At 39.5% G+C, this 23,101-nt stretch overlaps 1 protein-coding gene and 1 long non-coding RNA gene across 4 annotated transcripts in view; both read left to right on the top strand.

Annotated features, from left to right (window-relative positions):
- LOC149092082 (uncharacterized) overlaps nucleotides 1-23,101 on the top strand; it is a 193,544-nt gene that overhangs the window by 2,681 nt on the left and 167,762 nt on the right. The window lies entirely within an intron of this gene.
- On the top strand, nucleotides 434-20,081 carry Osi17 (DUF1676 domain-containing protein Osi17). 3 transcript variants are annotated; one of them, XM_089262205.1, is made up of 10 exons: nucleotides 434-776; nucleotides 6,130-7,760; nucleotides 9,048-9,281; nucleotides 9,424-9,677; nucleotides 12,220-12,404; nucleotides 12,546-12,806; nucleotides 13,061-13,283; nucleotides 16,564-16,674; nucleotides 16,737-16,915; nucleotides 19,402-20,081. In XM_089262205.1, the coding sequence occupies exons 2-10, from the start codon at nucleotides 7,112-7,114 to the stop codon at nucleotides 19,541-19,543; spliced, it is 2,238 nt and encodes a 745-aa protein (XP_089118331.1). In that variant the 5' UTR covers nucleotides 434-776; nucleotides 6,130-7,111; the 3' UTR covers nucleotides 19,544-20,081. The 3 variants fall into 3 exon arrangements, with proteins under 3 accessions (XP_089118331.1, XP_017967327.2, XP_030239417.1); XM_018111838.3 differs by having other exon boundaries at nucleotides 434-822; XM_030383557.2 differs by lacking the exon at nucleotides 12,546-12,806 and having other exon boundaries at nucleotides 434-822.

The following is a 23,101-nucleotide window of genomic DNA, read 5'->3' as shown; positions in this document are numbered from 1 at the left end:
AAATAAAAAATTTTATTTTTAGTTAGATTTGTTGAATTTTTTTCCTTCACTTGAAATATAGAGCTAAGTTTGAAGTGAGTGACCCATATACATTCATTTTAGACATTGTCTCTTTCTTATTCAATTTACTGCTACAATTGTCGTACTATCTAGAACATCCTCCATGAGAGCCTACCCTATAAGAAGCTTGGAGCTCTACAGCTACACAATATAATTTTAATGTGGTTTAAGACAGCCTCTAATGAAAATTTTTCTAATCGCCCATTTTTTGAATCAATTGGCAACAACTGCAGCATACTTTTAGGCTTTCCGAAAATGGGCACGCTCTCTCTCATTATGGGTTTTGTGTCTAAGCCCATTTCGCTGGCACCCAATGTTGGCCACATCTCTGCAGTTGGAGCTTGGTTCGATGCGGCTGGCCTCTCACTTCAGTTGGTGCTCAACAGCTTATCGACAAACAACGCCTCGACGCGTGGTGCAGGTGAAACAATAGCAGCAAACACGAGTTAAAACAAAACGAAAATAATAAAGCCAAACCCAAAGAGCCGACAACAACTGTAAAAGTGAAAGACGTCGCGTCGGCGCAAGTAATTTGACAAGATTAATTCTTAATATGAAATTCGTGAAATTTGTTTCTGTTTGCTGTACAAACAAGCGAAAGTAGTGACAACAACAATAGATGCTAATTAGATGTCACGCAAGAGCAGAATATGCGTTAATTGATCAAAGTGCGTGTGTATACAGGTGTATATATGTATGTGTGTGCGTGCGTATTTGTGTGAGTTTAATTGAAATAAATGAATGCAATTGCTGCCGCCAGCCGTAAGTAAAAACCTGCCAGCTATTGGCCGTATATGCAAATATTTGACCCAGTTTCGAATTGCAGCAAGCTGCATGACTAGCCAAAAAAAAAAAAAAAAAAAAAGCACAGCTGCCTCCCGGGGCCAAGGCTGATGTCCGGTAGCCTCCCATAAACGTGGCCTTTTCCGCCTGGCAATCAGCACACAAAAAGCAACACCAGCCACAGCCTCAGCCTCAGTCCCACCCTCAGCCCCAGCCCCAGCCTCTGCAGCCATAAAACCTGTTCTCCAGCTTTATGTCTTTTATTTTATTTTTTTTGCGTTTTGGCGCTGCATTTCTCCTGCGCGAATTACGAGCGTTGCGCATGTAAAAGTGAAATTTTTGTGTGTTGCCAGTAAAAGAGCATGCGGCATGTGGCCTGTGGCATGTGGCATGCAACATGCCGCATGTGACTACACAGAGAGACTTAATCAAAGTTCTGGCAGCTAGAATATTTTTTTGGTTTTCTTCTTCTACGCTCGCTTGAGTTATTAGCGCATGCTAGATGAGCATCGCCGTAATGCTCTAATACCTAACAACAACAACAACAACAGCAACAACAACAACAATAATAACAATAACAATAACTTTATAGCCAAGCGTGCGCATTATTCTAGCAATTAGCCCGGCCATAAACAGCTGGCGTGCCATTCAGTATTTTGTTGTTAAACACTATTAACTATTTGCATAGATCTCGCCATTAAATGCCAGGCCTTAGCACAATGGCGACAAATGTGAAAGAGAAACATTTCACTTGTCATGCCAAATGTTAGTTACGAATAACAGTTAATTCTAATGCTAGATATGTATGTATATAGAGTGTATATATGTATATGTGTATATATATATATGTATGTATATGAGACGTCTGTATATAAGATGAGTGTATAGAGGAACTATAAACCGTCAAGGCAACTTAAGGCCTACTTCCCTCTGCCTAGCAGGGAAGTATTCCATGTGCTCCATGACATCTTTAGCATAAGTTTATCATACAGAGAAACATTATATGAAAGATCTTAAGACATACCAGATAAACTATTAAGGTTAAGTATTGATTTAAATCAATGTCAACTACACTGAAATGTGCTGATCGACCTAAAAGAGCAGGCAATAAAATCAGGTTATATACATATGTACTTCCCTTAATAAACCATTTCCCAGATGCAGAAAGTCGCTTAAACTGTTTGATGGAGAGGAAATATAAAAATATACACTCCACTCTACTTATATATACTCATATATATAAGATAACTGTCTAATGGAGAGGAAATATAAATGTAGACTCTCCACTCTACTCACATATAGTCGAACTGGCCGAGCCTACTTTTCACTCTTAGATTTTTTTGTACCCAGAACCCTCAGAAAATTCCGTTACTCTCTGCTTTGATATAATTCCGCTTTATAATAATGTTGTTATATGAAAATATAGCAAATATATTATGCATCAGGCATATTTTATATTCGCCAATCAGAAGACGTCTTGTCTTCGCTTGCCTATTGCAAATTAACGGAAAATTTATTTGCATAATATATACCAGCTATCGAGCTAAGTTCGTTTGAGACAAACGATAAAAATCTTTAAAAACAAGCTAGAATTATTTAGGTTGGCGCATTTTTAATGCGTTTTACAGTAAAGACTCGGCGAATGAACAGCGTTCTTTGATTTTAATGTCCTAGTTAATATTTTTTAAATAAAAAAAAAAAAAAATAGTTTTTTTTTTTAAATTTATTTTATTTATATTTTTAATTTTCTTTTTTTTTTTTCAATATTTAAAATTTTTACAGATGTTTATTTTTTGCAAAGTATGATGAACATTAATATTAAATTACATGAAAATAAATTATCATAATTATATTAGGTTAGTTAACGTCTATTTTCGGCGAGCAGAGCATTATATTTGCCAGGGAATTACGATTCCTAATTTGCCTACGGTTATTTGATGAGCATGCGCTCAGTTCCAATAAAGAGAAATTGATATTAAAAATATTTCATAAAAAATTCAATTTCCCTACTGACTATATTAAAAAAGTAGGGATATATGTATGTGTACATTGTGCGTAGCTAATAAAATATTCCCTCCCTCTCTCTCTCTAGCCTTCTCTCTGTATAGGCCAAGAATGCCAAGAAACGATTTACCGCATTCGATTAACATTGGGAATGTGCGAATTGTGTCGCCTGATGGTTTTTATGGTCGGTTTATCAACACGTTTTGGCCGTTCAGCTTCACTTGTCACAAAAAAAAAAAATGTGTATATATATGAAATAAAAAACAAACAAACGAAAAAACACAATCAAATTAAGTTGGGGAATAGCATTAAATGCGTTGCACTCGCCTGCACATAAAAACGCGCTCGTAAAAATTAAGCCAATCTATTTGTGGCTTAATAAGCCATTAGTAAGTCGAGTTGGTTAACCGCAACGAAAGTGAATTTGCTTTGGCCCAGCTAGATTTCTCTTAACTAAGAAACAAAACAAAAAAATGACTAAGTTACAGTTTATAAAAATATTTGCACGCTAGACGCGATCGGTTTACAAATTGCCACAAAAACAAAAACAAAACTCAAGCAAAAGATAAATAGAAAGACAGCCAGACAGACAAAGAGAGATACGGACTGAAAGCCGACCGAAAGATACACGCACAAAGTGAAATTAAGTATCTATTAGATACAAGCGCTAAAACTGAAAGTTGGCAAGTGTTTAAGCCAATACTTAATGCACAGTTTTGATTCAACACGATTACAAGATTATGCGAAACATAATTTGAAATGAATTTTATAATTTACGAGAGTATTTATGTAACAGAAAGCAATAAAACTAGTCAAGTCAGCCTCGACATGGCACCGGCATGCAAATTCTTTCACTGCTTCTCTTGCTGGTATACCCTGGAGGAGATTGGTGAAGTGGGCTGGAATTTACATGTATATGAAAAATACTTGTTGGAGACGGAATGCACACTTGATTTGATTAAATTAATGTTACAGTCATCGAGGACAATCAGATTGTGACTCAATCAGTTGATTAGTCAGTCAGACAATCACTCATTAACTATGTTAATCAGGTAATCGATTAGGCAGCTATTCGAACTCTCTGCTCCTCTCACACTTCCTTTCTATTTGTCCTTTTGTATTTGAATTTTTATAAAGGCATGGTAATTTCTCACATACTCTTTCTCTTTATTTTTGCTGCTGTTTTCCCCAATATTTACATATATTCCCTCCCTGTCTCTCTACAATTCTCTCCCACACATAAATTTCCATCTCTTCTTATCCACTTTCTATCTCTCTCTGTTAGTCTCTACCATACTTTTTGCACATATTAATATCTCTGTCTCTACATCTCTCTCTCTCTTTAAATATTATTCTCATTCTCTATATTTTTATCTCTATCTCCCTTTTCGCCATTCTCTGCCTGGTCCTCTACAGTTCCCTTTTTTTCCCCCTTTTAAATACATTCTTGCTTTAGGTCTCTTATTGTAAAGAATTATCGAGAGAATTTTGTAATTTAAAAATTATACGACCACGTCTAGCACAACATTGGCCGCAGAGTAGAGCTCACTTGTTGCCTAATAATGAAAGAGATTTGTTATTCGCAATACGTAACAGCCAGTCTATGCTGAAAACGGGGTATTTGCTAACCAGATGCCCACATCCACTTCACATTTGTGTTGTACCGTCGTCTGCTCGACAAAAGAAAAAAAAAAGAAAAAAAAAACCTTAATACAAAATTGTCGCATAAAAATGCAATAAAATCTCTCACTGAAAATGTTGTCTGTGACAGCGAAAACTTGTTACCGAATTATAAATATGCCACACAGCATTTCGGCCACTTTTCCAGCCAAGTGTCATTAAGAAAGATTTAATGAAATCATTATGCCAGAGTAATCAGATTCATCCAGTGAAAGCATAAGAGCCAACATCAATTAATAGTCCAGCTGAACTAACATGTCGGCTGTTATATAACCGAGCACAGAAATTTTTGTGTACGCTTTAATTGCTAAGAGCGAAAACTCACGCAATGTTCTAGTTATCTTTTGAACTCTGAACTGTGACCGCTCTCGACTAAGACCCGCCGACCGTTAGCCGCTAGCCCAAAACGAACTACTGGAAACTACAAATCATGCAACAGACCCTATTATACGTAACACCCAACTTGAGTTCTGTTCGTTGCCAAAACTTGTTTTGCTGCCCATTATTTTGATGACAGTTTTGTTTGAAATGCTTTATGGCCATTTCGCATTTGATTGCATAAGGCAACACGGTCGCTTGTAAAGAATATGTGTATTTAATATGAAAAGACATAAACGCAATCACAGCTGCTGCTTAAAGCATATGACGCTGATAACGCGCATTGCTCATACGACCCGCAGTTGCAGTCGCAGTCTCAGCCGCAGTCGCAGTCTCAGCCGCTGCCGCAGCCACACAACAAGCGAGCTCATTAAAAAACACATTCATAATTCGCATTGCTCATAATAAGCCCCAGCAGCTGCAGCTGTGTTCGTAATTTAATCTAATTGATTTTCTTATACTAGACGCTATAAATGGCCCAGTCTGTTACATCAAGCCAGCTCAGCTTACGTATGTATGTATGTAAATCTGTGATTGTCTGCGCTCGTGTGTGCTCACGACTGGGTACGCAGAGGACATTAGCTGGTGCGTAATTAGGCCACATTCGGTAGATTACCGTATGACATTAGGCGTTGGCTACATCAATACTAAATGAAGAAGGGCGTGGCATCTGTGCACTCGGCAAAGGTTCAATTACTCTTGTCACTTCTTAAAGTTCAATTACATTTGAGTGTTTTGGTATTCACATATCAAGTATTTGTACATATATTAAGTATACCCCATGATTTGAAGAAGAGGATAATGCGTCGTAGAATTCATAAAAGGTATATCATATTATATAATATTATTCGAGATAAAATTGAATGCATATGCATTTTTGACATTTGCCATTCTATACCTAACACAGGTTAATTAATTTTTCAAATATTAACGGTTTTCGCCATAAAAATTCTTTAAAACAAATAAACTTAACAGCGAACTAGAATCTTTATTTATTTCTTATTTAAATGAAGTCTACTTAAGTGACTTTTTATAAATAAAAACAAAATTAAAATTCCATTTGTTTTGTTTACCATATTTGATTATAGCACAGAATTCCATCACAATTTCCGTTAGCTATGTAAATTCATATGAAACAACCCTGACATAGTGGCCTATAATTGAAACCGATGCATATCGTATACGAAAAGTCAAACCGCTTACAAAACTGTTTTGCCTTTGCAGGAGAAAAACTCGTTCCAGGCGAATCTGAAATAGCCGTGAAAAGCGCAGCCAGCAAGAGATAATAAGCAGACAAACTGCTCTTAAAACAATCACAACTAACTGGAAAACGTAAACAAAACACAAACAACTTTCAGCCAACAGCAACAACAACAGCAAAGTTATCGACAACAAAGAGCAGCGACTACAGTTAGCGCTGCAGAAGAATTTCAACTGGATAATTCCGCGTGCGCGAGCGAAGAGGCAGCAGCAGCAGAAACTACCCAGCCGACGCAGTCAGTGCAATGCGCAAACTGAACGAAGCGCGCCAACTGAACGAAAGCTGAGAGAGTGAAAGAGAGAGCGATTGCGCGCGCGAAGCATAGAGAGACAGCTAGCCGGCAGCTTGGCCTCGCCATGATCTTGACTGGCATTGAGAACGACCGAGTCAGTTGTCGGTCAGACGCGTAAGCATGCGCACGCCGTTGATATAAATTGAAGAAGCAACCGTTACTCCGTGGGCGTGTCTCGCGCACAGATGAAGTAATTGCAGCTAACAACAAGTTGGCAACATTGTTGAGCTATCCGTTGGCATTTCGAATTTCTGTCTGTTTGTCTGTCTGTGTATTCAAATAGAAAATGTGCTAAATGCTGCAGCGAAATTGCAAACAACGCGACCAAAATATCAACGAAGAGTAAAATAGTAAAACAAAAAAGAAAGCCAAGCTGCGCGCGCTACGCACTGCCAAAAGAATTTGTGAAAATCAATAATATATTTTACAAAAAGAAAAAAAAAAAAAAAACAACATCAATTGCTGAAACTGTGTTTGCGTGCTAATCGGTTTTTGTGCGAGGCAACAAAAGCGACAACAATTGCCGATTGTTTGGCTGTAAGTGAGCTGCCCCTTGGCCCAGTTAGTGTTCCGCAGCTCAATCGGGTCTAGATAAATAGACCCAGACAGCGCCGACTGCTGTGGCTCCAGGTGTAAATTGCCTGAAATTGAAAATGCAAGAGACTGCACTTAGCAGCAGACACCGTAATTGGCCAACGGGTGAGAGCCCGTGCACATCCTCAACAACAAAATCAACATCAAAGCATCGCATTAGAAATCACTCAAACATGGCCAATAAGTGCAGCAACTGGCTGCATTGGCTCTTGCTGCTCTCCTCCGCGCTCCTCTGCCTCAGCGTCGCGACGGCGAATGAAAGCGGACTGTCCACGACACCTTTGACGCCTGATGCCACCACAGAGACAGCAACAACAACAGCAACGGGAACACCGCCAGAATCTCCACCTGCACCAACTGCGGCAGCATCCACATTCACTCCAAGTGCCCTCACCACTGAGGATTGGCGGCCCATTGCGAACGCCACTCGAGCGCCAACCACCAGGAAGCCATCAGCTGGCAACGATTCGCTGCTGCTGCGCATCGCGCGCAGGTTTTCCAGCGGAAATGAGCTCTGGGATGGACTCATACGCGAATGCTACCTGAAGCCGGATATGTCCTGCTTCCAGAAGAACGTGTACAGCTATTTGAATAGCGCCCTGGACACGCAGGATGTAAATATAACGCAGCGCCTGAAGTTCTACAGGAACCAGGTGCAGTACGATGCGGAGCAGGAGAAGGAGGAGACCACCAACGAGGCGCGTTCCGGTAAGAGTTTAGTTAATTTTGCACTAAGCGCAAATGCTAACAAATGCACATACATATACACACACACAGATGCTTGTTTGCACCGTAAAAAGAGTTTATTGGCTTTTAGTCAACTTTGTTGCCATGTGTGTAAACTGTAGAAGCTGAAACTTGAGAGAAACTGGGACCAGCTAGCCTCTATAATGTTGATGACACACATGACACATATGAGACAGGCGTACGAAATTTTAATATGCATTGCTTCTACAGTAAGCAAATGAGAAATGAAGTGAAGCCACACCTGAAAAATATGATATCTAATGGGAAATGAAAGAAAGCTACTCCTGAATAATATATATTCATACTAATCTCTTACTTTACTAAACCAAACCAATTCTCAGACTGCTGAAATCATTCACACTATATTTTCAACTAAAAATTTATTTTAAAAACTTTCATTAAACTTAAAGTCTGATCAATTAAACCTGGATTGTCTCAGGATTGAAGTACTCATACCCACAAATAACGAAACTTTATCGTATTGTATCAGAAAACAATTTGCTACACGTGCCAATTATTACATGTCTATCAATCACTCAATATCATAGGAATCAAGCCTACGAGTCTACAGTTTCCATGGCTACCTGATTCAAAAATATTGCAATAGACATATGTTCCATCTTAATTCAACAGCTCTTGTAATACTGACAATTGGATGCTTAGCTCATTGCTGGCAATTCCTAATTAATTGAATGCTCTAACATTAGAGCATCTACGAGTCTATTGCGTAAGAGCCCTTGGCTCATTTCGCTTTCATTGAGTTGGGTATTTTTCTCTCTCTCTCTCTCTCTCTTTCTTTTCTTCATTGGCTTTTTTGTGGTGTTTGTGAAACGTTTTCACATCTCGCACGGCATTCGATTCTTTGGCTGAGTTTTGTTTACCATTTTTCTTGGCACGTTCACACTCACAACTTTCACTTGGCGCATTTTGATTTGATTTTTACGTATTTTGAGTCTGAGTGGCAAGAAATGCGAGTCGCATTCAATGTGATTCACGGCTCGCAGCAGCTGATTTCGTTGTTTTCGGTATTCGGTGTTCGGCATTCAGTTTTCTGATTTCTGATTTCTTTAACTAATGCAATATCAATAAACGTGCATTAAGTGTTATGCAAGCTCCGGTATTTCGTATACCAGTTTAGTTTCGACTTCCATTTCAACTTTCATTAGCATAGAACTGTCAGTTAACTGTAGTCCGTTTCGATTTTCACTCAACACACTTTCATCTTTCATATTTCTTGGTTTCCTGCAGCCAGTCCGGAAACCCCCATCGAGGAAGTCTCCAATGCACTCTATGGCAAAACAATCAAATTCGCAATGACACACGATATGGAGCTAGATCTGCCCGAGATCGTTTTCAATGGAGCCACATTTCGCATCTCGCCGCGCTCCATAGAAGGCAACGGAATCATTGCCAAGCTGGAGCTAATACCCAAGCAGCTGGTCAAGGCCCGACTGGCTGGTGCCATGATCAAGAAGAAGATCAGTAAGTAACACAACTGCAGCTCAAAACTGGCCAAACTGGACCGCTGCAGAAAGTGTGCATTCAGTTGAGGAAATCAAAAAACGAAAAACGAACAAAAATGAAATACAAATTTATTAATCAAGTGCAACTTTCGTTTCCGTAGACAAATTTCTGCGCAACAAACTGCTGCTGTCGTTCATTGCCTTGGTGCTGATCATCAAGATCATAAAGATCAAGTTGTTCTGGCTGCTGCCCATTGTGATTGGCGTGGGGGCCGCCAAGAAGCTGTTGCTCAAGTTCCTGCTCTTCCTCTTCCCAGCGCTGTCGCATCTCTTCAAGCTCTGCTCGTATTATCAACAGTCCTATCATGGCACCAAATACCATCATCATCATCATCTGATCAATCATCATCATACGGTAAGTACACGAAAGAGAAGTAAGTTAATCTCGCTCTCTCTCTCTCTCTCTCTCTCTCTGTCTTTTTAATTTCTTATTATTCCCAAATTTGTTGTCTACCTCTTTTGTCTTCGGCTTTGTGTGGAATTTCATTGAAGTCTCAAAAGAAAATAACAATTTCTCTTTCGGATTTCTATATTATTTAGCTTATTTATTATGCTTAACACGCCCACATTTTTTTTTCATTATTCTTGTTGATTTTATTAATAAGAAAACGCTCACGAATCGCTCTTCAAAGGCAATTAAACAAATACATGACGTACTTCAATGTCTAATGCATGGCTGCTGAAATTTATCTAATTGAATTTGGGCTAGCAAAAACGTCAAGAAAACTCAAGCACGTGCTGCTTTTAACTTAAAGATGTGCCACACTCAGACATACACGCCCACACACACAGACACACACGCTCATACATCGCTAATGCCATAGAGATAACTGCTTGACATTTCATCAAATGAAATCCTGTTTTTCATTCACAGCTCAAATGAATGTTTGTCACTGGCAAGGATTAGAGTTCCACTCACTGGCAGACATTTGTACACATCGACACCCCATACACACACCACACACACACACACACAAACACACATGCAAATATATGAGAATAAGCCTAGATAATTGGATGAGCCATTGGCACACATTTCCCATGCGTCTTTAGGATAAACATGGCTCTGCTGCGTTTTTTGAACCCGTCTGGGTTCAATTTGAATCCAGCAATTGCTTTCGCCTTTATGAACTGCCCATTTGTGCGCAGTTAAACATCGCCGCCTTCGCGTTTTGATGAGCCAAAACGAGTCATAACTTTTGGCTGAACATCCAACTTCGACAGTCTGCGAATTCTGTTTTAATGGCTCAAACTGGTCCCCAGCATTGCAGACTCTGTCGAATTCTGATTGGCATGCAGCTTGAGCAGAAAATTTTCGAATTTATTAAATGAAAATGCGACTTTACCTCGATTCTCAGCTAAGGCACTTAAGCATTTTGTTTTCACTCTGCTAATCTAACACATGGCTTAGCCTTGGCTTAGTTAATTAAAGTTGAGTTTTCTCTGTAGATTTTCCCATGATATATTAGGACTATTTACTTCTTCAACTATTTTTTGGCAGCTCAAGACAAATTTGAATAAACTAGCTTGCCGCATTTGTGCTTAGAGTTCTCAAAAATCTGATCAAAGCTTAAATTTCAACCACAACTTCGTTTTACCTGTGCCGAGTAAATTAAACTAGGTAAACGATTTCTTTAAGCTTTGCTGTGGCAGCTTTAAGCCAGCGCACAGCACACAAGAGGGCGCAAATCTTGGTACTCATAAATTAAATTATGTCCTCCTCAATGTATTACAGAGCTCATATATAACTTTACGTTTGCGCTCCAAGTTTGTCTGCCGTAATTCGAGGCGCCTGTCATCAGCTCGTGATGTGCCCAAAAATTGTCACCATTTTTCTTCTCTGTTCTCTGTTCTCTGGTTTACTTAGTCGTCTCTCCTCTTTTTTTTCTTTTGTCTGGAGCTGGCGAAAGTTTCGTCCTTTAAGGAGCCACACGTGAGGCAACTAAAAATTGAAATATTTGACACAAATTGCGGCAAAAACGAGCTGCATATGTAAACCAGCAGGTGAAAGAGGCAAGCGCTCTGCCACCAGATGCTACTTACAGCAATTTGAGTAATGACAGCATATACTATACTCCATTAAAATACACATGCATATATGTACACATATTAGATTGGATAAGATCTTGTGTGTCAAAGAAAGAAATTCAATGCCCAAGTGCGAGACGCTTGAGTTTAGCTGAAGAATTAAATATTAGTATTCCCAGAAGTAGAAGCTGAGTTTTGGTTCATTAGGTCTTGTGAAACATCCTCAAAAAGGTATTCCATGGAAGAGCATTTGTGGTGCTTGAACTTGAAATATCTAGATTGAGTCGAGACTTCCTTTTGCTTCACCAGAATACGGCTCATTATTATTACATTATTTCCATACAATTTCTCGTACTCGTGTTAGTAGACAACAAAACTGAATTGTTGGACATTATAGCCATACTCATAAACGCTTAGCCGTGTCAGGGCATGCTATCGAGTCACTTGTGTATCGAGGATATTGAAAAGCAACAATACTCAGTTCATAGAAAAAGATATTGAGCCGTGCTCGGTCTGTCTGGCGATGGCTGCTATTTGGTCACATTTCTCGGCAACCGGGCGGAGATTCGTTGTTTACGACAATTTAAAAGTCATTGAACTGAACCGAAATCAAACTCGAGCACTCGTCGAACCAAAATAATGCGCATCTGTTCGAGGGCGAGGCTATAAATAGTAACCAAAACACAAAGGCGAACCGAAATGAAATACCAGAAAAAAAAAGAAGTCGAAAATGTCGTATAAATTTGCCCAAAATAAATGTAATGTAACGTAATGAGGGGAGCTTTGCAACAATTTAAGACCTGACTTTAATTTCATGCTCCTCTCTCTTACTCACTCCCCTCCTCTCTCTCTCCCTCTGTCTGTCGCAGGTGGTGCCGCCCTGGCACAGTGGTGAGCATCACAGTGTGCCCGAAATTATTTATACGCACCCGCCCAAGGGACACCCGTCCGCGTATCTGCACGGCGCGCCTGTCCACGAGATCTACGGCCCGGGGCCAGGGCACGAGCACTTCGAAGGCGCCTGGGAGAACAGCGGACCCGGTCTAGGCTCTGAGTAAGTTGGATCTAAAAAAAGTACTTTGCGTGTCTTAACTTTGTTAAATGTCTGTCTATAATAACTCAACACACACACACACTCACACACACTTACACACGCACCTCTCATCACATTTGACACACTGTTCACTACGCTCAGATATATAAGCGCTATGAAACGTGATGCACAAGTGGGGGATAATGCGAATTATTTTAAGCCGCACACGGCCAACGATGCAAATGAGCTGCAGTCCTGGGGTCTGGGCACCACGCAGCCATACACAAAGCAGCCATCGCCGCAGCAGCAACAACGTTGGCAGAACAACCAGCAACAACAACAGCAACAGCAAATGAGTTTTCAACAAAAAGCACAAGCATCTAGTCACAGTTTAAACAAATTTCACAACCTGGACAAACAAAGGTATAAACTGCCCAAGTAACGCACACACCCACACGCACGCACCCACGCACGCACTCACACACACACACCCACACACAGCCTGCTTAACCGTATAAACACTATAATGTCCAACGATTGTTAACACTAATACATGCCGCATGCAAAAACAAATTTGTTGAAATTTACTTTCAATGTAAACAACAATGACAACAATAACAAATTGTTAAACAATTTGCATTTATATACGCATTTCCATATTTGACGTCCGTTTGCAGCTCAAGGCCGGCATTTGCACAGCACAATCCGGTTTATGTCGCGGCGCCAGGCGCTGGAGCAGGAGTTGGACCTGGACCTGGACCGGGCCCAGCACACGGACACGGACACGGACATGGACCGAGCCTAACAGCCGCCGCTCAAATTGCCGCACAATACGAGCCAGCACGCAACAACAACCAACAACAACAGCAACAACAACAACAACAACAACAACAACTTTCGGTGAGCAGAGCCTGGCCACAGCATGTGGCAGCCGAGTTAATTAAATCCTAAGCTGACTGTGATAGATATGTGTGTTGGAAATTGTTCTATAAACTATGCCACACGCCAATTCGACATGGCACGGAATAGATAGCGCTTACGTTTAGCTAGTCGTGCCAGAGATACCCTAGAAAAGGCAAATATAGGTATCCACATAATTTAATGCAATATTTAATGAGCAAATGCTTTCTCTTGTGTAACTTCAGGTGAATTGTGATCATAGGTGAGCAATTTTATTAAAGTTAAATAAAAGAGCTCTAATAATGAATATAGGTACATATGAAAACATTAGGTAGAATAGTATTTCGATAACGAATTTGTTGGTACTACACAATGAAAATGACTGACCTGCATATTTGTAGTAATATATAGGGAAATACGTATGTCTTATATAGATTAATTTGAGATATATTATACAGTCGAGTCCCGATAATTCGAAATGATAAACGGATCAGTTCAGTTTAAATTATCGAGAATTATCGATAACGAATTTTTTCAAGGGGATATAATTTTTTTTCGATTCAACACGATTTTTTATTTAGCGGGGTAGAAATTATCGAGACTGAACTGTATTTATATGTAAATTTATTTTATTCATTAGAAGGTTAGAGGTTATGTAGAATTTAAAGTAACTTAAATTTACTGAGGCCTTCCACTTGGCAATTTGTATTTAAAGATAATATTTCTTATTAAAATATATACTATATATCATAAAAGTAAAAGCATTTAATTAGGTATGTATTTACCAAAATATTTGTATATATTATTCGATAGTCTTATGCATATAGCAGACATGAATTCAAATTTAGATTGCACAAACTTGACTACGTTATTAACGTTGGCAAGACTTATATGCCTTAAAGTGTGCTCATGCAAGTGTTCTGCCCGTTAAGGAGTTCATGATTTCTACTTTGAGTAGGAGATTAGTGACGAGTTGAGGGGTGTGGCTGGTAGTGTCATTGGTGTTTATAGAGTGTGTACTCGAGGATATGGGGGAGATTTGTTTCGGTTGATGGTGCCTTGGCTTCTAATGGCGTGGTGACATCGGTGTCGTTTGGGTGGGGCTGTTAACAGCTGAGTAGGATAAATGGAATACAAATTGAATATATTGCAAAATATTATACAGTACTTGGAAAATATTTAGTTTATGCAAAATATTTACATATATAATTTGAATATTATGTTTGACAAAAAGTCTGTATAATATTTAAATTAGCATCGGCAACAAAAAAATTCGAATTCATATTCATAAAATAAATCATGTAGAAAAATAATTGCAGCGATACTCAACCTAATTTAGTAAAGAGAATTACACAATAATGCTTTATAGATTAGCTTATATATATCCTCTTTATCTATTCGTAAATTCATGTATTTTATACATTTCAAAAGATAAAGGAATTATACTTATTCAAACTGACATCGTATCAAATTAATAATATGCTCATACGGTACTCAACTTACAAAGTCTATTTATAGTTTTTGTTCGCAAGTCCCTTAATTTCTTATAGTTAATACCCTGGGCTCTGGTGTCGAGCATACATACATATATTTACGTCAGGCTTAAAATGCATAATTACTTTGCCAGCGCTGAAGATGATTGAGAGACGGCTTTCCTTTCACACTCCACAGTAGTCGAGTTGTCTGATTAGTGGGCCGGCAGGGTGGGCAGGGGGGAGGGCGATGTACAGCTGTGGGACAACATAATCAATCAAGCGGCTGCAGTTTCACTGCTGAACAAGTGCGACGTCTAGACTGCCGCATGGGCTTCAAGTGTTTATTGACAATTTTGCACACTTTGGCTCCAAGGTGTGGATAGTTTTTCTCATTCGCAAAGGTCTCTGAAGCTCTAGCGCTCGGGCTGACCCTGTTTAGTGTCTCTTGGCAAATTGCATTGTCGTGCGACGCTCAAGTGCTGTGCACATATTTAGCTTAGCTGCACTGGGTCACCGGCAGTTTTCACTTTCAAGTGTATTCATGCGGGCCACACCGGGCCCAGTTAACTTGGCCATAATTAAATTGCACTCTGGCTGGGCCCAGCATCGAGCCAAATTGCGAAATCCAGCGCCGTTGCGGCCCAATGAAATGAGTGCACATTTCGAAAGGCCAACAGAGAAGACTCCACGGGGCAACAGTGCAACCAACTGTTGCAGCGGCTGTTGGCGACAGTGCGTTGGGAAAGTATGCCAACGCTTTTGCAAATACCCGACCGTCCAGTTCGTGGCGCGCTAATTGAGTTACGCTCCCGGCCATGTTATTAAATGTAACTTACAGTGTATTTAGTACTAGGGCGATACACCCCGTACTTAAGCTGACTGAAACTTTAAATAAGTTGAGCGGTAGACTAAAAGACATTAAATGCTGAGAGACATGGCTCGTATTTAACTTGACGCATTAGTTGACTACATTTGAGCACTTACATTGGCTGAAAAATATGCATTTAGGCTTTGCAAGTTTCTCCCTGAAGGAGTATTTTTATTACTCTTAAGTATTTTTAAGCTAACGAAACTTTTTAAAGTAATCAACGAGCTTGTCTGCAAACAGAACTGCTCAAGTTTCTCTCTAATAAGACTTAAAATAAATATGAGTTTAATTAAATTTTAATAAACAAATTATAAATTTTAGCTGTGGGATGAATTTAGTATCTGTATATATAAGCTGAGCACAATTATGCTTATTCAAGGTTCTCTCTGCATGTCAGCTTCTATCACTTAAGCGGCCTTCTGAGCTATAAAATGTTTTTTAAATGAAATAGATAAGCTGAGCATTAAAAATACGTTTTCAAGATTTTCTCTGCATGTTAAATTAAGTAGCTTAAGAGTAGTTTTTAGCTATGAAAAGTAGTTGCAGGATGAATTTACTATCTACCAGCAACAATTATACTTTTTCCTGCATATCAGCTTATATTACTTAGGAGTTTTTTTTAGCTGTGTGTTTGTAAAAAGAATTATAAGTTTTGTCTTTATAGTATCAAAAAAATACATACATATAATATAATATATAATATACATATATACATACATACAAATACATAGATTACAAGCTGATTACCAATAAAACTTTTTCAAGATTCTCTAGTTCGTTCCTAAGTATCGGACCAAGCAATTTAATTTAGACATAAAAAAGGCCGCCTCTCCAATTTGTAATGTATTTTATCTACATAAAATAGGTTTATTTTCAACATCTCTTGTATTACCAAACCATCTCTCTCATATTACTCTACCTCTCGTCTCGTCTACAGCCCGAACTGGCTGCCCAGCTGAAGGAGGCCATACGCATTCAGGCTGAGAAGCGACTGATACAGCAGCAGCAACAGATTCTGGAGCATCAGCCTTTCGTGCAGGACGGACAGGTTTGATAGTGGACACACGCGGCAGTCGAACGAGTTGAAAACTTTCAATTTATACTTTGCAGCCACTGTACCCGCTGAACTACGATCCATTCTACAGTCCCATACTGCTGAAGATCGACAAAATCATCGAGCAAATGGGCATCAAGAGCGATCTGTGCAAGGAGCGCGTCGTGTGCAGCATGTACAAGGACCCGGCCACTTACAGCCCGCACAGTAATTTCATATCCGCGGAGCTCAGTCGGTGCGTATACGCAGAGGTTCAATTAGAGCAGATGTCAGTTTGGGCATTCAACTTGGCTTCGCTGGCTGCAGTGCTGTCGGCTCTATTAAAGCGTCAAGTGTTATAAATGAGATTTCGTGCTCTAATAGTTTGAGTCGCGCGCCACAAATTGTAATGTCGACCAGTCAAGATGTCATTCATGAGTTTGCCAAGTTTTACAAATGTGTTCTCTCTAGCCCGAGGTGAAAACTTTAGACGAAAAACTTTTCAATCAATGGGCGTGAACAAAGAAAGCGCTCGCATCCCCCGCCCCGCCCCGCCCCGTCTGCTCCTATAGCTGCGTGCAACATTTGTCACAGCACGTTTCATCTTCTGCCCTGTCTTCTCACCTCTTCTGCTAAGCGCGCTGCAAGCTGCACACTGCACTTGGGCAGCCATGTGGAAAGCCCACGTTGCGGCGTCAACATGAGCCACCCACCCACTCGAGCCACAGCACCCACCCACCCACACGCAACGCATTTTCATAATTGACTGACGACGGTCAACTGCAAACTGAGAAGCGCTCATGCGTGCCGCAGGCCAGATAAATGTATTCATACTTTTCAAATACCCTGTAAACAGCATGACACTCAGCTTTTCGTTCGCCAAGCTATGTTTTGATAGCTTCTCATTAAGTCTCATAATGCCATCAACAGCCGAGTCATGCCAGTCTAAATGTTTATCAAAGCATTCATCTTTCGCCATTTACATAAGCTGAGAACTCTGAGGAATATATATAGTGCAGGGTATTTGAATTTGTGCGTGAACTGGAATATCTGTGAACCATCTGAAATGTAAACCATTTGAAATGGAAATATGCATAGAGAGTATATTTATATTCGTATAGTCGATCAATTTCTAAGCTGATTCCATTCGATGTTAACATGTGTAACATCGGATTTCTATAGAGTATCTTTAGCTTCTATCAGTATTTCAGATTATTCGTGTAGCGCCAGCAATATAGTATCTATTTAATCCTAGCTTAGCTGTAGCTCTAACTCGCAGATACTTTGCAGACATCAACATCAACAGTACAGGGTATCTGCACATCAGTCAGCCTTAGGTGGTCTGCTCTTGTTGCTTTTGCGGCTTCTCTAGTTGGCTTTGTTTTGCAGCAACATTAATGTCTACACGCAGCACATGGCACAGACAATGAGCGCGCATTTGGATCGTAAAATTTTGTTGATAAGTTTGTTGACATTTAACAGCAAATCTCAAATTTGGCCTGTGCCAGCGGCGACAATGTGGCATGCCACCAGGCGCGTCGCGTGGGCGCTGGCCGAATGCGCATTGTATGATTTATGAACATTTATGTTAATGGCACATCATTAATTAAATGCCCCAAGTGCGTTCAATATTCTTATCAGACGCATTCGGGGATTCAAGCCACATACATATAACGAGAGGAACAAAAAACAGAATTTCAGACGAAAACAAATCCTATCCGCGAGTGAAGTTGGACGGGGTGGTGGGGCCAAGACAATGCGGGCCGCTAGAAAATTAATTAAAATAGCTGCCAACGTCGAGAAACAACGAGAATAAGTTTTAAAATGGCAATAGCCTTTGAGAGCCGCCCAAGCGATTGCCTAGCTCCGGTTCTGAGAGGAGATAGCAGGAGTAGCAGGAGCAGAGCAGAGCCGAATGCTTTAAGGCTTCCAGCTGACTAATAAAATAGCACAATTAGCAGTCTTTCAGCTAATTAAATAAAAAGACGTCTTAGATCAAGACATTACATTGGCTCTATAAATAAAATGTATTGGCATTCCGTCTCCCTCTCACTCTCCCCGCTCAGGTGCATACACTTGGACAAATTTCTGCTGATGAGGAATTAAATTTTGCATTTATATTTGCGCTGACATTGAAATGCAAGAGTCTTTACAATTATTTTTAATGAAATTCACAGTGAATTCCTTTGCCAACGTTGACTGACATTCACATCAGGACTCGGCCCCGCCGCCCTCACTCCCCTCCTACCACCCCCTTAGGGCAGTGTGTGTGTGTGTATTTGTGTGCGTGAGCTTGTCTCACATCACGCTCGTACTTCAGGCACTTTAAGTAGCTTTTTAGTTGCCTTTCGGCAGGATATGAATTCGAAACTCAGTGGCGAAGAGAAACCCATTAGCTCCTGCAGCTCCTGCTCTGTTGTTTGGCATTGTTGCAAAGCTGGCAAGCCAAAACTACAATGCCCCACAGCGTATCCGGGAAAGTTGGCGAAGGGATGTAGCTTAGTTAGATAGCCACACCCACACACTCATAGAGGACACGTACGGGGATCTGGTCATGGTATGAGTGAAAGTGAAATTTCTTTGGCATAGCCAGCGAAAGTTTACTTTCAATGCGGCAAAGTTAATTAGCCAAGTTCCGGACTGTTTTGCCATGTAGTCGGGCAGCTGCTCTATCAAATTAATTGAATTAACGCAATTTTCCATTTTCCTTTCAATTATTTTTGGCTCCATTGTGCGGCGCAGAGAGACGAGCGAGCTGGAGCCCGTGACGCATGCGAATGAGGCAGTGCGTCGCTTCTACCGACTCATCCAAGCGGCCCGCGATGGCCAGGACCAAAAGGATTGCCTCAGCCTCTATCCACAGTGCAATATGCCAGCGAAGTGATGAATCCACTTTGGCTGCAGCTGCACCACCGCCACAACTGGGCACCACTTGCAGCGGCAATCAATTATTTTGAGTCAACATTTCCTTGTTAAATCGAACTGTGAATACGCGAATAACTTAAACAATTTAAGCATAATTTTAATTGTTAATCTATTTATTTATTTATTATATTTATATTTATATTTACATATGTATTTATTGAATGTCTACATAAGCCTGTGTGTGTATGTGTTTAACTTAAGTCGACCGTCCTCAATTAATTAATATTCATTCTGATTTTGTTGCAATTTTTACATACATATTTACCAAATTTACATATTTTATTATTGTGAAACAGTTCAGCTGCAATTCAGCGAGCAGAACTGTTGTGTCATTTACAACAACTGAAATGAAATCAGGATTTGCATTAATTAAGAGACAATCGAGCCTTAAACAAGAGAAACCGCCCCCAGCTCTGTAGTACATAGAATTATTGTTGTTTACATTTTGTTCAAAGGAAAACAAAAACAAATTAAAATACGAAGATGCGAAAAATCAATTACAATCCGTATAACTGGCTGCATTTTAATTGTCATGGCGTGTTGTTTCAACAAAAATAAACGGGGCAATGATTACGTATATTCTTTTTTTTTTTTTCACACAGCACATGGAGGAAATCAAGCAAACAATCAAACAGACAAATAAACCTTGGCTTGCCTATTAATCAAATGGATTTTTGCTGCCATATACACACATACATAGAATCCCTTTTGAAATCAGCAAATTAAATTTTAAATTTGCTTTAAATAAGTGAAAGCAACTAATTATAATATTTACTTATTGGTATTTTATTGTAACTTAATGCCGTTAGCCCGAAAAGCCGATATACAATTAATAGGAGCTTACAAATTCGATTGGCTCGCAAAAGCTTGAACTAGCCGAAATAGCTCTGAAATCAATTTGTGAATTATTATTTTAAAAATAAAACAAAGGCTAAGAGATAAAGAGAGAGAGAGAGAGATAGAGAGAGCTTTTTGGTTGCCATGAACATGCTTAGAGTATTGATTAAAATATTTACTGGAATTTAATAGAAGCCATTATTGTTTTACTCAAAGGTAAACTGCCAAGAAAATAGATAAAAAGAATGTTTAATATAAAAATAAATACAATTTACTGAAGAATGCAAATAAAAAACGGGTGTTGACTTGCACTGCGGCTATTCTTAGTCCTATTTAACGATTGCCGCTGACTTCGTATCCTATATCTCATCAGCTCATATCACATATCAGAGATATCACTCAGGTCTCTCCTGTCATGTGTCTATGGAAACGCTTGAGCCAATTTCCTGAGAACAGTTTGATAAAGAGTATATTTATTTGTCAGCAAGGAATTTATACCCAATATGTTACAATGATAAGAGCTCGTCGTAGCGAACCCTTTGAAACGGGAGGGGTAGAAACCGCTTTAAATAAGTTGTTAAAGGCCTAATATACCCTGCCTTTGCCTAGCTACAGATAATGTAGCATACTTTAAGATATTTTATGTATACAATAGTTCAAGTTATTAAGATAAACACTAAGCTGGACATAACCTCTATCATCCATCTATCAGCTATTGCATGATAAACCGTTCGTTCAGGTCAATCTGTATTAGCCTCATGCATTTCTAAGGGCTCACATCACAAACTACTGTCATATTAGTCATTCTATATATAGAAACAAAAATTAGCAACATTTAGCTTGAGCCAAATAAACAAACACTAATCAAATTTTGAGCTCAGCATACATTAGCCATCTTCCACGCAGCATGCAGATCTTTTTCTCTTATCACTTGGCTTTAGATTAGCTGCTCAGGATGGCAGCAAAAAAAAAAAAAAAAAAAAGAAATAAAAATAACAGTCTCAGCATTGGCTAACTTGATTTCTTTGTATATTTGGCTCGAGGCAAATTCCGAGAATAGCTCTGGCCAAATTAAATTCCTGAATAACTTACACCATCGTTTGTAGTCCAAGCTACCTTTTTTACGCTGAGCTGAGGCCGTTCAGTATTTGATGACACGGCCAAAAGGCTGTCTGGCGCAGGCATGCCAATGATTCTATATTGGCCAATATCCACATGCTTAACTCTCTTGCTGCCCCCATAAGCATAATTAACTGAATCGAAACCACATACAGGGTATTTGCACGTCGTTTACCCCACACTAAAGCATTCTCTTGTGTTTTTCGCATGTGAATTGAGTTTGGCTAATGTGCTGGTGCTGGTTTTCTTTGGTTTGCTCTGCTTTCAGCACATTCCTTGGCGTATCTGCTGCCATAAAATTAGTCATGCTGTGAAATCACTCATACGCAGCGTCGGCATTGCGTATACGCAATGGAAATAATTCCGTTTGCATAAATCAGTGCGTCAAGGACAGCCCAGAACAGCGTGCTGCCAATTGTTGCAACAGCCGAAATTAAAAGGAATTCATTAGCATAAAATATTTATTAGGCGAGCTATTGAAATTTCTTAGCTTTGATCTCAACAAAATGTCAAATAAAATTCTTTGAATATATAATAATATAAACATACATATAAGTATATATGTATGTATGTATGAATCTCAGTGCGCAATTATCGCACGAATGTCAACGCTTTTACTTTCGCAAAAGAATTCTCGAACCGAAAAGGAAACTAAAAGCGGAAACAAAGGCAGAAGAAAACATTTCTATTTGACTGCATTGACATAGAAACACCATTTGCCACACAGATGGCTCATTATATGCGGCAGCAGTAAAAGTATTTGGATACATTCCAGCTGATATCAATACGCCCACTTGCCTCATTAGCCCCAGCCCAACAAAGGCTTGGCTTAATTTTTGGGCGCTGCGATTATATTTCCGTTATACGCGGCCCATAACAAATGCATAGAAGAATCAAACGAACAAAAGAAATCGTTAATAGGCAGCAGCGCACCCAAGAATGGGGCAGCAACGACTCGACACATACCCTCTCACCAGTTGCAATGACATATATCTACTCGATTACTAATTAATGCGAGCAGACACTTCCCTAGGCTCTTAGGGGTTAATTTAATATTAAGTGTTGGCAACAAAGTTTTAAGAGCTGCTCATCATTGAATGTGTCGCTGCGTGGGCGCTTCAATTCGAGGAAATCTCATTCTTATTCCCTTCAATTTATATGTATTTGAAGGCCCATCTCCCGCTTACCCTCGTATTTAAACAAAACATACTTAGGGCAATAACAGGAATTGAATGGAATTCAATTTGCTTTTGAGGTTGATTGTTTTTACTGGTATATACTTCAGTTTACTTAGCACCCTGGCATAATCAGGCCAGCCCCAGGCAACTTAAGCACAGCTGCAGACTTAAGCCAGAACGAACTATAAATATTAGATGGCTGCAATTTGAAGGGAAATTATGAGCTTTAGCGTCTGCTTTAACACGCCCGGCTGCTTTGGCGACTTTTTATATAGCTACTTAAAGTTTTATTTGTATTAAATATTTCATTCATTAATCAAAAGTTGAAGCCAACAAAAATTGCCTGTGGTTCGGGCTGCGGTTTTTGGGCAGGCGCCTGCTTT

Source organism: Drosophila navojoa, chromosome 2, assembly GCF_054131105.1.
Source record: "Drosophila navojoa isolate 15081-1374.11 chromosome 2, UAZ_NAV_1.0, whole genome shotgun sequence".
In the NCBI taxonomy this organism is placed as follows: domain Eukaryota; kingdom Metazoa; phylum Arthropoda; class Insecta; order Diptera; family Drosophilidae; genus Drosophila; species Drosophila navojoa.
Note: the sequence above shows the minus strand (reverse complement) of the source record. Positions and strands in the feature narration are given on the sequence as shown.